Here is a 14,941-nt window from a genome sequence, read left to right as displayed (position 1 = left end):
TTCAGTCCAGCTATGTACCCCTTCCGCCTCCGTGATGTGGGGGAAATAAGTGTTTGCGGTTAAGCTCCCTCGGATATTGTCTCTGCTGGTTAAAACATGAAGAAAGCAGAGCTATACATTTAATTCTCAGTCTTAGAAAAACCTTTTATTGACAAAAAATAAACATTTTATTTTTCTGCATTTATTAGCATCCTTTGATTTACAGGCATATCTACAAGTTAGGCTTCACTCTGATCGTGTATGTCTCAAATAGGATTGAGACTTATTTAGCCAGGGCCTCATTCTCTGCTCTTCCAGTCCTCGGAATCTGGATAGCATCGTTCCTGTGGTTCTCTGAGCTACTTTGGAATATTTCTCCCTTCCAATTTGCAGCACTTAAAAATGATTTTTGTTATTAATATAAAATGTCACGGCAGCTTTGATTCACGTGTACTGAAATTTTTCCACCCCTCCTACAGGAGGAAGAGATTGAGGTAGGAAAAAGTCTTCATTTTTCTTGATTTAAATAATAATAATATTAGGTTGGAAACATCTGTGCTTATTGGATGATTATTTTCATGTTTAACAATTGCTAATGGGAGAAGTGATTTAATTTATGTAAACTTTACATTTTTATGCAAATGAAGCTGATATTTATTGAAGCTAAGACAATTCTGCTGGCACTTAGTGAGTAACCTTGTGTGCACGGGGATGCTAGAGGACAGCAGTGTAAACAAACAGGAATTTCTGCTCCTCTTTAAAATTTAAACACAAAAGCAGAGCTGGGAGAGCTTTGCTGGAGATTGCTTGTTAGGGTTGATAACCTGAAGAACTCCTGATTGGCAGGCAAGTCGACCACCCAACCCTTCCTGAAAGAAAGATAGCCTTTCTTGATAGATTACAATAAACAACATGGCAAAAAATGAAATGCTAATTGCATTTTAAAGAGGCTTTTTTTCTAAAATTTTAATAGGTAGTTGTATTGTTACTGAGAGAACAGTTATGCTAATGACTCACTGCTTAGCCGATTTTGCATTAATATAACAACCATTACCTGCCTTCATGCTTCCTACAGTATTGTGGCAAAATAGCCGAGTCTAAAGGAGTTATACAAAAAGCAGAATTCTATAATGAAACAGAATTATACTTCCCACGTGAATAGTAGGCTTTTTTATTTTTTTTAAGACTGAAATATTATGTCAGAAATGTATTTTCTTTTCTCTATGATACAGGTACCTAGCATGGTATCTCCGTGTGTGTGTGCTTTCTAGATGCCATGAGGAGTAGATAGAAGCTTCCTAACTTTTCTGTTTGACAACATGCCAGTTGTAGTCACTGGCTGATTAATTATGGAAACTGTTGTCTTTCTCAGGGCAGTGATGGTGTTTCTTCGACATAGGCTCCTTCTATTCTGTATGGCTTTGTAAGATTTGGCATAGTTCTTTTTTCCTGTGTGTGTGTGTGTGTGTGTGTGTGTGTGTGTTTAGCGGAGCCATTTTCTTTGGTTTGGTTTTGATATTCTGGAGCCTTCTAATTTAATTCGATTTGCTCTGGTTATTTGCTGAACCAGTGCCTAACCTGGTCAGTTAACATCCAAACTCAACCCGAGGTCTCGATGGCACTCCAGTTTCGTGGGACATATGTCTGGTAAAAGGCCAGAGATTAAAAATAGTTTCTAAATTATTAATCCAGATAATTGAAATAACTGTACTTAAAATGTTTTATCTTCTCATTTTTATTATTTTTACACATAGCAATTATGAGAAGAAGTTGACAAACCAATTTAGTTGTGTATACTGGGCAGTATTTCCTTGTAGATAAATGAGTGTAAACTAAAGAGAAAGCAAAAAAAAAATGATAAAGTGTGATTTTCAGTATTTATGTTGTGTCTTCTCCCCTCCCACCCAATTCCTCCAATTGTCTCCAAGATTAAAAATAAGTATTGTTTCTATGGGTGTTTTTATTTGTTAGCTTTTAAGGTTTTTTTCCCCTTCCCATCACATGCCATGCCCCTTAGGAGTGAAAGAAAATAATAATACAAGTCATTTTAGCAGCCTTCCAGCATTCAGGTGGCCCAAAGGCGTTTGGCTAAAGCAGGTCTGCACCAGGCGGCCTTACACAGCAGTGGGGGGTGGGGGGGGGGGGCGGTTAGCAGCACTTGTTTGTGCTGACAGCGTTTTGCCACTTGCTGGCATTCAGGTGGCAACATGCCCATACTAGCAGCGTCCCCTGGCCCAGGCTCAGCTGTGTTGCTGCCACTCGGGCAGGTTTATGCACACCTGGGGTCTGCCACTCCCAGTTGGTATCAGTCAACAGTGTATCACCGAGTGTGAGTGTGTGTGTGTGTGTGTGTGCGCGCGTGAGTGTGAGTGAGAGAGATTCGGTTTTGTATGCTAGCATTCTTTAAATGTCTGCCACAAGTTTAATTTGCATTTCTGATCCCTGAAGGCAGCTAGACAGAATCATTCTAGTTCTTCATAAATTTCCTTCTATGATTCATTGTTAACTCAGAAAACATACTCATTTCTAGATACTCAAACAGTTAAGGTAGTTACAGTATCGCAGACATAATCTTTTTAAATTATATTTAAATTGTCATTTGAGAAAGAAATCAAGAAGTAGGTTGAACTCCCAGTTAAGGCATGAGCGTTGTAGCACACAAAAAAACATCAGAAATGACTGTGTGTTTTTCTCAAGGAGGGTAAGGGAGATGGCATAGAATTAGGGGCCACAAGTTTTAGTTTTGACTGAATACTCTCAAAGAGGGGCCCATAAATATTAGAACACAGTAGTTAAAAACTCACATGACTGTTTTAAATACTATTGATTTAAACCACTAGCTAGGTTTTATGAATCAAAGTGTAATTTCTGAGCTTTGGCCATATTTCTCAATGCTAAAGCACTCTCTCTTGTGTGCCTTTAGCCGCTTTCCAGACATCCAACACAGGATTAGATGATAGTAGTTACAGTGATCAATAGGTTAAGACGGTACAATCCCTCTTGCTGCTAATGACCTCAGAAGTAATGGGCAATAAAGTGTGGGCTCTAATAGCCTCTCGCTGGTGCTGCATGCCCTTTGATTCCTAGTGTTAGGAGGGACTGGCTACACGAAAAACTTGAACGTTGGGAGTTAAGGGAGTGGATATCTAGGCTATAATTTTTAACTATTTAAACTGTGCCTCGTCCTCCCCCCACCCCTGCTTTTCTACCCTATAATGCTTTCTGTCCATTTGGGTGTGTTTGCTAAAGCTTTCCATAACCAATTTTCATGACATGTTGGAACTTTGAGGAAAGGAAATCTCAGTTTTAACACATTTATAAATAAGCTCAAGTCCACTTTGGAGGCTCAGCGCTAACTGGTGGTAAATATGGTTTCAGATATAAAAGCAGAGGTAGGGCCGTGGGGCTCTGAGCCACTGGTGATGATCGGAGCCGCCCGCAGGCTGGGGAGGGTCACTCAGGTTCTTCCCCCTTTCCCTTGGGCTGTGCCTGCGGCTTTCAGCGTTTTAAGACGCATCAGCACCTCCTTCGAGTGTCCAAAGGGAAACGTTTTTGTTCTGTAACACAAATACAAAAATGGAGTAAATAACTATGGGAAGAGTTAAACTATTGGCTGTATGTAAGGGTTTTAAAATTATCTTTATATATGTCAGCTCTCCTTTAACTTTTTAAATTGATTTTATTGAAGTATAATTTACATACTATAAATAATATACACTCATTTTACCTGCACAGTTGGAAAATTTTTTGATAATTTTATATATCCTTGTGACTACCAGCTCAATCAAGATAGAGGGCATTTAGATTAGCCCCCAAAAGTTCCCTCGTAGTCTTTCTAGCATAGGCTTTCCATAGTTGTTTTAAAAATTCCGACCAAGGTGCTGTTGCTATGATGATTTCTGTTGTAACACTGTTAATTTCGTGTTCGTCACCAGTTCAGATCTTACACCACCCTATTCCTGTCCATTTTCCTGTTCATCACCATCAGAAATTTGGCTCAAGGATATTTATATTGTACATCATCCAAGAAACACAGAGGAAAAAAGAAACCTTAAACTTGGTTCTTTTGTTTGCTTAATCAAGCGTCCCTGTATGATGATGCAACTCTCAAGGAAAAGTAAACTTCTATTGTGGTGTTAGCTTTACAGCTCAAGATAGTGATTGGCACCCAAATACATATTGAGAATTTCAAAATGCTTTTTCTATATGAAGACAAAGCAGAGTACCTGGGATTAATGCCTGGATGGTTAGGTGTGCTGATGGATTCTTCTTGGTGTTTGCCCTAGAGTGAATGGAAGTCCACTGAGAACCATTGTGGTATTTTGTGCTTCCAAGTGTCTTTTTAAAAGGATGATTTATCCACTCATATACATCTGTCCCTTTCTGCATGTAAAAATATTCAGACATTCCCATCTGTTTTAAATTACAATGTATCTACATCTACATTTGAAAGGCCGTGCAATAGGAAGATTCTGTGATGACCTTCATGAGTTGGGTTAGTGAGAATTTTCAAATGTTCTGGGTAGTGTTTTCCAAACAATGAGAAACTTGCACATAAACATCCTCACACAGAAACATGCCTGCGACAGCAGTGAAGGGTGTTTGCTGTACATGGATCTGACCTTCAGGAACCATTTTTAGTTCATCAAAATTAGTGATGCTGAGAAATCGGGACATCAGTGCATAATGACTGTGAAATTAGGAATGAGAGCTCGCTATGCAAATGACAGGACAAATCAAGTGAAAAAGTCAAGATAAACTGCATATTAAGACATTATGTTACATAAAATTAATCCTGCATTTCTCGCTTTTGCTTACTGCTGCCCTGAAAGATTTTTTAAACTCTTTTATCTTCTGATCAGCTATTGTCTGCCGGATTTTTTTTAAGTGGCACACAGGCAAAGTGCAAAACATGTTATTACCTTTTATTGTAATGCATGAGATGACAGCAGATCCTTTTTAACAAAGTATATCCTTTACTGCTTCTTGCTGTCACATGTTTGATTAAAAACTAAAGAAAAGTACGATGCTTAAACATTACTGTTATAAGACATACAGGTTTTGTCTTTTCTTTTTTGTTGTTTTTTTTTCCTTTCCTTATCTTTTTTATTTGGGGGTGATTTTTCATGAAACAGTCTTGTATTACGGGGTCTGACAAAATGGTTCTCATGTAGTCTGCAAATGAGACACAAGTGCAGCGATTATTTTGAATAGCTAAATTACATTCTCGAAAGCTTGCAGAATTCACAGCATTGTCATTAGGTATCCGCCTGAATACAATTTGTGTAACCTTGGCCAAGACAGCCTGTCATTTTAATGTCAGTGTTTTATCTGAACAAGACATCATCCTTTCAGATACTGTGTGCAGGTTCCTTGCAGAGATGCCCGTGCAGAAGCGTGTTAACAGTTGCAAATATGAAATGCTATCAAGTTCATCACTGGCGCTGTTTGTCACTGAAATGTCATGGGAAGCAGCTCGCCTGGTATCACACAGAGTGTGGAGGAATTGAGACATCTGTGTGCGGTGAATGAGGCAGGGGACAGGCTCCTAGGAAGGTCTGTGCTGGAGTGCAGGAGGTGCGCCTCCGAGGGCTAGCCGTGCGCGAGGCTAAGCATGCCTTGATCTGATCGTCCTTAAAATCGCGGTCCACAGAGGAAGTGGGTCCTGTGAGCTCCAGCTGTGGAGGTACTGGTTCCCACTTGCCTTCTTCTCTAAAACAAAATTTGTTTGTGTTAACTTCATTGTGACGGAAAGCTCATTCTTAACAAGAAATTGAGATCGTTCTAACCTACCTCCAGATCTGCCTGCGTCCTTGTCTGCTTGAGAGACTGCCTGGAACAGCTGTCAGTGCTGCAGGGGTTTCTTTTGTTATTATTATTATTATTATTATTATTATTTTACTTAAAATAAACTTCCTAACAGATTCAATAGGATCTGTTGCTGCATCCCCTCTGGATCAGACCCCGCGTGGGAAATCGGTCAGTTCTTGAAGCCGGAGGCCTGCAGCTGCTGAGCCTGGCGGGCTGAGTGCTGTGCGCGTTCCCTGGCTCCTGCTCACGCTGTGTTAACCTTCCAGGTGCCCGTGTCAGTGGCTATGATGACACCTCAAGTGATCACCCCCCAGCAGATGCAGCAGATCCTGCAGCAGCAAGTGCTGAGCCCTCAGCAGCTCCAGGTGCTCCTGCAGCAGCAGCAGGCCCTCATGCTCCAGCAGGTAACCGGCTCCCCGCTCCCTCCGCGCACCTGCTCCGCTCCAGGCCGGCCTCACCTGAGCAGAGGCTCTCCTCCCGGGGGCACAGGCGGCACAGGCGGAGCCAGAGGGGGAGGCAGGCCACTGGGCCCTGAAGAACCAATGGGCTGCATCCCTGAAAGAGAGCCCTGCCGCAGCCACTAGGTTTGGGTCTGGAGAGCACCCTCCGGACTGAGATTAGGGCTGTAATTGGGCTTGGTGGAAATAAGATCTTTTAGGCTTATGTGGCTTTGCATTCTTTTATTTGGTAAGCCAGAGGCTTCTAAATGTGTGAATCAAAGCAGAGCGGAGCCGCTGGGAGCAGCGGATGGGACAGCTCTCGCAGTCCCATTTCAACTCGGAAGCTTACAGAGTTTTTCTTTCAAACCAAAGACCATTTTGGGGTTGGCTAATTGTAAGGTACATAGTTGACTTTATTTCTTTCACCTGTGCTGATGCTGAAATGAATTTCTGGCTGCCACTGTACCATGGAGACCTAATCTTCAGACTTCATGGACCCCTGAACGCAAAGGATGAGACTGAGTACTGCAGGGCCGCGCTGCGGGCAGGTGTGGGCCGGGCCGGCATTGGCCGCAGGGAGCCTGGCTGCCCTCTGACGTGCATGCGCACGCGGGACCAGCCCCACTCCCCGGCCCTGTCACTGAGAAAGCGCGGCCTGTTTGCAGGAGAGATTCACCAGACTCTCAGCAAGGGCGTTTGCCTTTGTTGTACAATCAAAGGTCACCCCTTGCCTTATTTTAATGAGTTTGTGTGGAAAATGGTATGTTTTTCATCAGTTCATTTGGGAGATTACTTTTCAAACAATAATGCCAAGAATAGTCAGTGTGCGCTGAAATTTATTGTTGAGTTTCAAACTAAAGGTCAGGCCACTACAGATAAAAGGATGCTATTTTTCAAATCTCAGTTTGCGTATGGCACCGAGAGGGACAGTGGCGGGCGCTGCCCCTGACTTACCGTCCTCTCTTTTCTTTGTAGCAGCAGCTTCAAGAGTTTTATAAAAAACAACAGGAGCAGTTGCAGCTTCAACTTTTACAACAACAACATGCTGGAAAACAGCCTAAAGAGGTACCGACAATGCTATTTTACTTTCAAACCACAGGTCCCAGAGGACTAGCTAGTGGCTATTAAACTGTCATTCATCTTTTAAATGATTGCACAACTGAGCTGACTCTATCGTTCTCAGCTTCCAGACCGAGAGTTATTGTCCTGTTTTCGCTCCGGTTTTTCTGGGTCCCATGTGTTTGCGGACACGTATTTTATAATCCCGCGGCAGGTGCACCTCCTGGGAGCCCTGGGCGGGGGTCCTGGGCAGAACCTCAGGCCCCTTTGCAAGTTGTACCTGGGGGAAGTGAAGTGCTTTCAGGAAAACTTGATTTGGACACACACTTGATTATTGTATCCAGCTCAGAGAGCTTGGGTGTGTGCTGAGGTTGGATAAACAGAAAGTTCAAGCAAGCCCTGGCCGGTGGGGCTCAATGGTTAGAGCGTCGCCCTGCACAAGGAATGGTCTCGGGATGGATTCCTGGTCAAGGGCACATACCTGGGTTGCAGGTTTGATCCCCAGTAGGGCGCATGCAGGAAGCAACCAATCGATGTGTCTTCTCACATGGATGTCCCCCCGCCCTACTCTCTCTAAAAAAATCAATGGAAAAAGTATCCTCAGGTGAGGATTTATTAAAAAAAAAAAAGAAAGTTAGAGCCAGATTCTCCATGCCACAATCTCAGTTTAACTTTCCGTGCGAGTTGTACATATCGAAACTGCTAAAAGCGGTCTGCAGTGGCACGGCTAACATTAGAGAAGGCTCCCGCTTGGATCACATGTGTTTTCCCAGCAAACAGTAGGGTATCGCAGCAGCTTCCACGTGCACAATGCTTTGTAAGTTCACATAGTTATAGCCCCCCGCCCGGCTAGGGGACGGTATTGCCTCCAGGAATGGGAAGGCTTGGGGGACCTTCTGTGTGGCCGGTGTGCGGGAGGCTCAGTCATCAGGGCGTGTCTTTGTGCCTGTGCGCATGGTCACGGCATCTGTCTACCCATCCCAGAGCTGCCCCCCGCCCCCCGTATCTTACCTCGTCGTATTTCTACAGGGACTGGCATGCTTTCCATGTAAGTGTTTTCTCCTTGGAATGACAGAGAAACAGCTCCCAGTTCAATTTAATGGCTTCTGCGCTGGCCCTAAGCAGGTGGCCACTTTCCTGGGTCGGGAAGCAGTCTTCCCAGGTGACTCCTCCCTCCCCCAAGAGGGGCGGCCAGGAAGCACTAATTTTACACAGTGGGCATGAGCCGGCCCTTCTCCCTTTGTGGGTTCCTCTCACAACACAAATTGGGTGCATTTTCCATGCCCTGTCAAGTTTTCACCCTGGAGTCCTCTTTAGCAGCCTGGATATAAACCCCCGTAGAGTAGGGGCCATTTCGGGGTGCGGGGAGGAGGTGCTTTAATGAAAGTGCTGACACATTTGTGTACAGTGGCGTGCTACCGGGTCCTGCTGTAATAGAAAAGGGAACAGATTAAAAAGTGTCTAAAATGTAAATCTAAAGGACTAACAGTAATTAAAATGGAAATGGCACAGGGAGGGAAGGCATGTAATTGTGAGATATCACTGTGCAGGAGGCTCTCAGCTTTGTTTTGCTGGCTGTTTTTCTAATTCAGTAGGGCTTACTCATCAGTGGCAGTTCAATGCGCGTTAATGACTCTGGGATTGCAGGCATCACTCTGGACAAAGAAATGATTATTGTGCGGTCAAAAGAAGTTCAAAGACAAGAAGGGAATTTCAGTTTTTTCCTTAGAGATCCACATTCAAGAGCATATAAATTAAGCCAAATGTTAAAAACCACAGTCTGAAAGCTGACTTCAAAGTCACAACTCTCTAATTAATGAACTGCGAGCTTCGGTTTGGACAAGTTGTGGTTTGATGCGCCCATAAATCAACATGACAGGCCTGTTTCACAGCCTCAGACAGTGCTTGTCATTGAGTCACATCAGATGTAAACAGCAGAGAAGAGAAGGATATGAAGGAGGTGCAATTGATCAACAGAATTGGTAAAAACCCACTTTTGAAGCACATTATGCATGATCACAGGAAATGGTTACAGCCTCGAGAGGGTTCCCTTCTGCTGCTGCTTTTTTGACTCAGATTTCTAACAGCCTTCAAAAGGGAGAAGGAGAATTACGGAGTCTCTCCCCCGTGGCTCACAGGCTATAACCCCCTGTTGTTATTTTGTGCTTCTTTCTTTTCAAAGGCATCAAAATTTAGGTTTTTAAAGATCTTTAACTCTATATTTGAAGACAAACAAAAAAGGGCTGCCACTGCCATTCTTATCAGTTACCAGGGATTGTGTTTTTCCTTCTGTTGCCACTTCTGATTAACCTCTTACTTGGTCTGCAAGACATGGTTTGAAATGCGCGTCTGCACGCTGGGGGACATGAAAGTCCAAGCGCTCCGAGGGCAGATAACGACACGCGAGGGGGAAGTTATGCAGCAGAAGGAAGGATAAAAGCTCACTCTCCCAAATCGCTGCTGTCAGAGGGGCATCTGGGCCTGCGAAATGCTGCTGGTGGCTGAGCGGGCGGGGGTTGGGGAGGAGAGGCATGCCTGGTTCCTGAGCCAGGAGGTGAGACGTTACCTCCAGGACATTACGTGTGCTGTGGTCGCACTTGGTCCTCCATTTTGAAGGCATGGCTGACACAGGAGATACGTTGCCTTACATCCTGAGGGGAGGCAGACCCAGGGGCAGGTCTTGGATTCCAGGATGCGTTCCCAGTGCCGCGAGATCTGGCCAAGACATGCTGTCACTGCGGCTTGAGAGCCTCGTTTCCCCGAGGTGGTCTCCTGAATTAGCATGCAGGTGGTGGCCAAGTCACATGGCATCAATTTCATGATGTGGACTAGTGGTTATGACTTTAACAAGGTTTGAACTTGGATGTTGACAGATGGAACAAGTATATTAATTCACTGAATCCCCAGTCATTAGTGGCTCATAATTTTGAATTGTCAGGTCCTCCCCCCTCCCTCCCTTCCCCTTTTTTGATTACCTTTGCTATAAGGCGCTTGATCTTTGGCCAGAACAATGAACCTTTACTTGCTTTTTCCCTGAAGTTGCCTCAAAGATGTTTCCTTGAGCAAGTTGGGCTCCACACTGAGTTAGACCTGACCTTCCTGAGGAGAGACGCAGCCCCATATAGCTGGCTACTTAAGCAGCTGCTCACAGAATGGGTGTGGATAATAGAAGGCAGAATTCATAGTAAGGCCAGCCACAAACAAAGTTCCCATCCTGTGTGGGTGAGGCAGGCTAAGTTGATTGTTTTAAAAGGGCCATTTGTCCCAGGCAGCTATGACAGTTTATGTTAGGCAGTAGGGAGGAGCCGAAGAAAGGAAAACAGACCTTTGACTGCAGCTCCAGGGAGGGGATCCGAAATGCAAGGTTTATCAGGGCATTCGAGCCTTTTAACGCTGCCTGCTGACCTGTGGCGGGGACTGCGCCAAGACCTTTTTTGTGTGCGTTCAATTGTGAGAAGTAAACAAATGGGCTCGTATCCTGTGCTTGGTAACTGGGTGGGGAGCAGTTTGGCAACCAGTGTTGCTTTTAAATTCTTTCTTTGGACAATGGGCCTTGTATACTTTTATATCCTGGCTTTTCAAACGTGGACAGCTTTCATGAGCTTTCCTAGGGATGGCTGCAGTGACAACAGAAAAGCCATCAGTCATTTTATATAAATACAGCATCTTTAAACATTTCATTTACAGTAAGACAGGAAACACCCTCCCTAAACTTCAACACCCCCCCCCATTATTTCTTCTTCAAGAGGAGTTAGATCCTCCAACTTCTATTGTATGAGTGTTGGATTTTGTCTACCTCCCCCCCCCCCCCGCCTTTTTAAAAACTCTGGGAATTAATATCTGTTGAAGAAGAGAAAAATCATTTTGACATGAATATAACTATCATTGGGTTTTACATTAATGTGATAACTTGGGAAGGGGTGAAAACAATTGGATCATTTTAAGCATGCTGTTCTTAAAATGAAAACACTGGCTTTTCATTTAAATTTATTTAAATTTTTGTTGTTAGTGATATAGAATTTGTTTTTTGGAGTGAAACTCAATTAACTTTCTCAGTGGCATGGTGGTAAGTCTGAAATTGGTTGCTAATATGAGAATGATGGTTTTTTACTGTAAAATAAACTACACGGAGACCGAAAGGAAGCCACCATTTCTCTCCTCCCTTGATCTCTGCATCAAGGAGGCCGTGATCCGCACACATTCATGGATGGATTGGCTCGAGGTCGCGGTTGGGCTAAGTGAGTGAGTTGTTGTAAAGTGAAGTTCTCAGAAGCTCTGGCGGCGTTGTGTAGTCCTGTTAGTTGCAAAGTCTCCCTGATATTTTCATTAATACTTAGAATTAGGAAAACGGATCTTGTTCTTTGCCTAAATGATCTTTTTTGGGGGCTACAGTTTGGGAAGAGTTAACTTCCCTTCCGAATTGTGAGCCATGATGTGGCTGAGACCTCCACCTCGATCTGATTCCTCGCAGATTAAGGATATGAGATAATTTCCCTCTATTTTTGTTCTGCTGCACTGTATTATCTTTCTATCACTCAGATAATTACTGAGGAAATCTACATTAATTTTTTTGGCTGGAGCAAGGCCTGCTAAACACAGGAATGATGTATTGATGTTTTACACAACAAAAGTTTTCCTCCTGTCATTGTCCAATCAACAAAAAGATATTTGTCAAACTGTAGAGCCCCTTCTTTCTGAGCCCAAAGCTGGGAAGGGAACCGGGGAGGGTTTCTGAACCTCCAGCCGAGTGGAGGCATCCGAAGCTCAGTGTCTCCATATGAAATCCAGTTGAGTACGATGTTGTTTGCTAAATTATGAATGTGTGTAATTAAAATCTAGTGGCTGTTTCTGTGAAAGATTTACAATGTTATTTCATCGTTTGTCATGGCTAATTAACAATATTAGATGAAGTTTTTCTTCTTCAAAGGCCTGATTTTTTCTCATTTATTTATGTCAGAAGTGATAAACAGAGTAGTTAAAAGCTCGCCCGTGCATGGGAGGGAGGCAGCTGTCTGTGGCCCCTCGGGGGCCAGAGTTGGGGTCCCTGCACACTGTCCTGCTGGGGTCTGAGGTCCCGGTGCTGACAGCCAGGGAGAGAACGTGCTGGGTGAGGGAGTGGGGCGGTCCCTTTCACACCAGGTGACACCGTGACAGGGAGCGCCCCTCGCCCACGTGCCCCTTCTCTCCTGGACGCGGATGGGTGGGTGGGGCGGCCTCCCCGGCCTGTTCGCGGCCTCACTCTCTGCCTGGTCTCTTGCAGCAGCAGCAGGTGGCTCCCCAGCAGCTGGCTTTCCAGCAGCAGCTCTTGCAGATGCAGCAGCTCCAGCAGCAGCACCTCCTGTCCCTGCAGCGCCAAGGCCTCCTGTCCCTGCCACCCGGCCAGCCCACGCTGCCCCTGCAGCCCCTCTCGCAAGGTGGGTGTGGACACCGAGGCCTGGGCCGTCTCCTGGGCCCGGCCTGCCCCTGAGGAACTGTCCAGAAAGCCCTGCAGACCTGGGAGGAGTCCCCACACTGCTGGCGCCAGTGGGACCCAGGTGGCCGAGGGCTCAGCGGGTCCCTGAGGGAGGGGAAAGCAGTGCTCCCCCACTCAGCATTTTAATCAGATCGAATGTTTTCAGTTTGGAATTACAAATGAATTTTCGTGAAGGCTTTTTTTAGTCATTTTAAGCTGCATTTCATGTCATGTAACTTGTTCTGTTTTAAATCTTAGTCATGCTTTATAAATTCCACTTTCTAATATCTAGAGATAGAGTCAGGTTTATTGTTGTGTGATTATAAAAACGAAAGGTTTTTGTTAGTTTTGCTCTCTTTTCTTACTTTCTTTTTTACCTTCATCTGACTGTTGATTTTTGAGCAGGTTCGTTCACTCATCTGATCAGGGATCATGTATATCTATAGCTCTTCTTCAAAAACTGAGGTTCTTTCAAAAATAACAAGATTTTGTAGATTTAAAATGTTTCTTTTGAGAAGCCATTGACATGTTATTCCCCTGGGTGTCGGGCATCAGCAGCGAGCACTCTGCTGTGTTTAGGACACTCCTGGTGTAAGCAGCTCTTTCACCGGTGCAGTGTGGGTGCCCCTGTGCGGTGTGGGTGCCCCTGTGCGGTGTGGGTGCCCCTGTGCGGTGTGGGTGCCCCTGTGCGGTGAGTGCACCTGTGCGGTGAGTGCACCTGTGCGGTGAGTGCACCTGTGCGGTGTGGGTGCCCCTGTGCGGTGTGAGTGCACCTGTGCGGTGTGGGTGCACCTGTGCGGTGTGGGTGCACCTGTGCGGTGTGGGTGCCCCTGTGCGGTGGGTGCCCCTGTGCGGTGAGTGCACCTGTGCGGTGTGGGTGCCCCTGTGCGGTGTGGGTGCACCTGTGCGGTGAGTGCACCTGTGCGGTGTGGGTGCACCTGTGCGGTGTGGGTGCCCCTGTGCGGTGAGTGCACCTGTGCGGTGTGGGTGCACCTGTGCGGTGGGTGCCCCTGTGCGGTGGGTGCACCTGTGCGGTGTGGGTGCACCTGTGCGGTGAGTGCACCTGTGCGGTGAGTGCACCTGTGCGGTGTGGGTGCCCCTGTGCGGTGTGGGTGCACCTGTGCGGTGTGGGTGCACCTGTGCGGTGAGTGCACCTGTGCGGTGTGGGTGCCCCTGTGCGGTGTGGGTGCACCTGTGCGGTGTGGGTGCACCTGTGCGGTGAGTGCACCTGTGCGGTGTGGGTGCACCTGTGCGGTGTGAGTGCACCTGTGCGGTGTGGGTGCACCTGTGCGGTGTGAGTGCCCCTGTGCGGTGTGGGTGCACCTGTGCGGTGTGGGTGCACCTGTGCGGTGTGGGTGCACCTGTGCGGTGAGTGCACCTGTGCGGTGTGGGTGCACCTGTGCGGTGTGAGTGCACCTGTGCGGTGTGGGTGCACCTGTGCGGTGTGAGTGCCCCTGTGCGGTGTGGGTGCACCTGTGCGGTGTGAGTGCACCTGTGCGGTGTGGGTGCACCTGTGCGGTGAGTGCACCTGTGCGGTGTGGGTGCCCCTGTGCGGTGTGGGTGCACCTGTGCGGTGTGAGTGCACCTGTGCGGTGTGGGTGCACCTGTGCGGTGAGTGCACCTGTGCGGTGTGGGTGCACCTGTGCGGTGTGGGTGCACCTGTGCGGTGAGTGCACCTGTGCGGTGTGAGTGCACCTGTGCGGTGTGGGTGCACCTGTGCGGTGTGGGTGCACCTGTGCGGTGTGGGTGCACCTGTGCGGTGTGGGTACACCTGTGCGGTGTGGGTGCACCTGTGCGGTGTGGGTGCACCTGTGCGGTGAGTGCACCTGTGCGGTGAGTGCACCTGTGCGGTGTGAGTGCACCTGTGCGGTGTGGGTGCACCTGTGCGGTGAGTGCACCTGTGCGGTGTGGGTGCCCCTGTGCGGTGTGAGTGCACCTGTGCGGTGTGGGTGCCCCTGTGCGGTGGGTGCACCTGTGCGGTGTGGGTGCCCCTGTGCGGTGTGGGTGCCCCTGTGCGGTGAGTGCACCTGTGCGGTGTGAGTGCACCTGTGCGGTGTGGGTGCACCTGTGCGGTGTGGGTGCACCTGTGCGGTGGGTGCCCCTGTGCGGTGTGAGTGCACCTGTGCGGTGTGGGTGCACCTGTGCGGTGAGTGCACCTGTGCGGTGTGAGTGCACCTGTGCGGTGTGGGTGCACCTGTGC

General features: G+C 46.9%; 1 protein-coding gene across 11 annotated transcripts in view; it reads left to right on the top strand.

The window, feature by feature from the left end:
- FOXP1 (forkhead box P1) overlaps positions 1-14,941 on the top strand; it is a 559,948-nt gene that overhangs the window by 463,064 nt on the left and 81,943 nt on the right. For 10 of the 11 annotated variants that reach the window (XM_079795273.1, XM_079795270.1, XM_079795271.1 and 7 more), the window contains 3 exons: positions 6,057-6,194; positions 7,206-7,295; positions 12,550-12,703. In XM_079795273.1, the coding sequence (XP_079651399.1) occupies positions 6,057-6,194; positions 7,206-7,295; positions 12,550-12,703 (382 nt within the window). The remainder of the gene's footprint in view (positions 1-6,056; positions 6,195-7,205; positions 7,296-12,549; positions 12,704-14,941) is intronic. The other variant, XM_079795272.1, reaches the window with a different exon arrangement.

Source organism: Cnephaeus nilssonii (assembly GCF_951640355.1).
Source record: "Cnephaeus nilssonii genome assembly, chromosome: 17".
In the NCBI taxonomy this organism is placed as follows: domain Eukaryota; kingdom Metazoa; phylum Chordata; class Mammalia; order Chiroptera; family Vespertilionidae; genus Cnephaeus; species Cnephaeus nilssonii.
The sequence above is the reverse complement of the archived record's forward strand: the minus strand, read 5'-3'. Positions and strand labels throughout refer to the sequence as shown.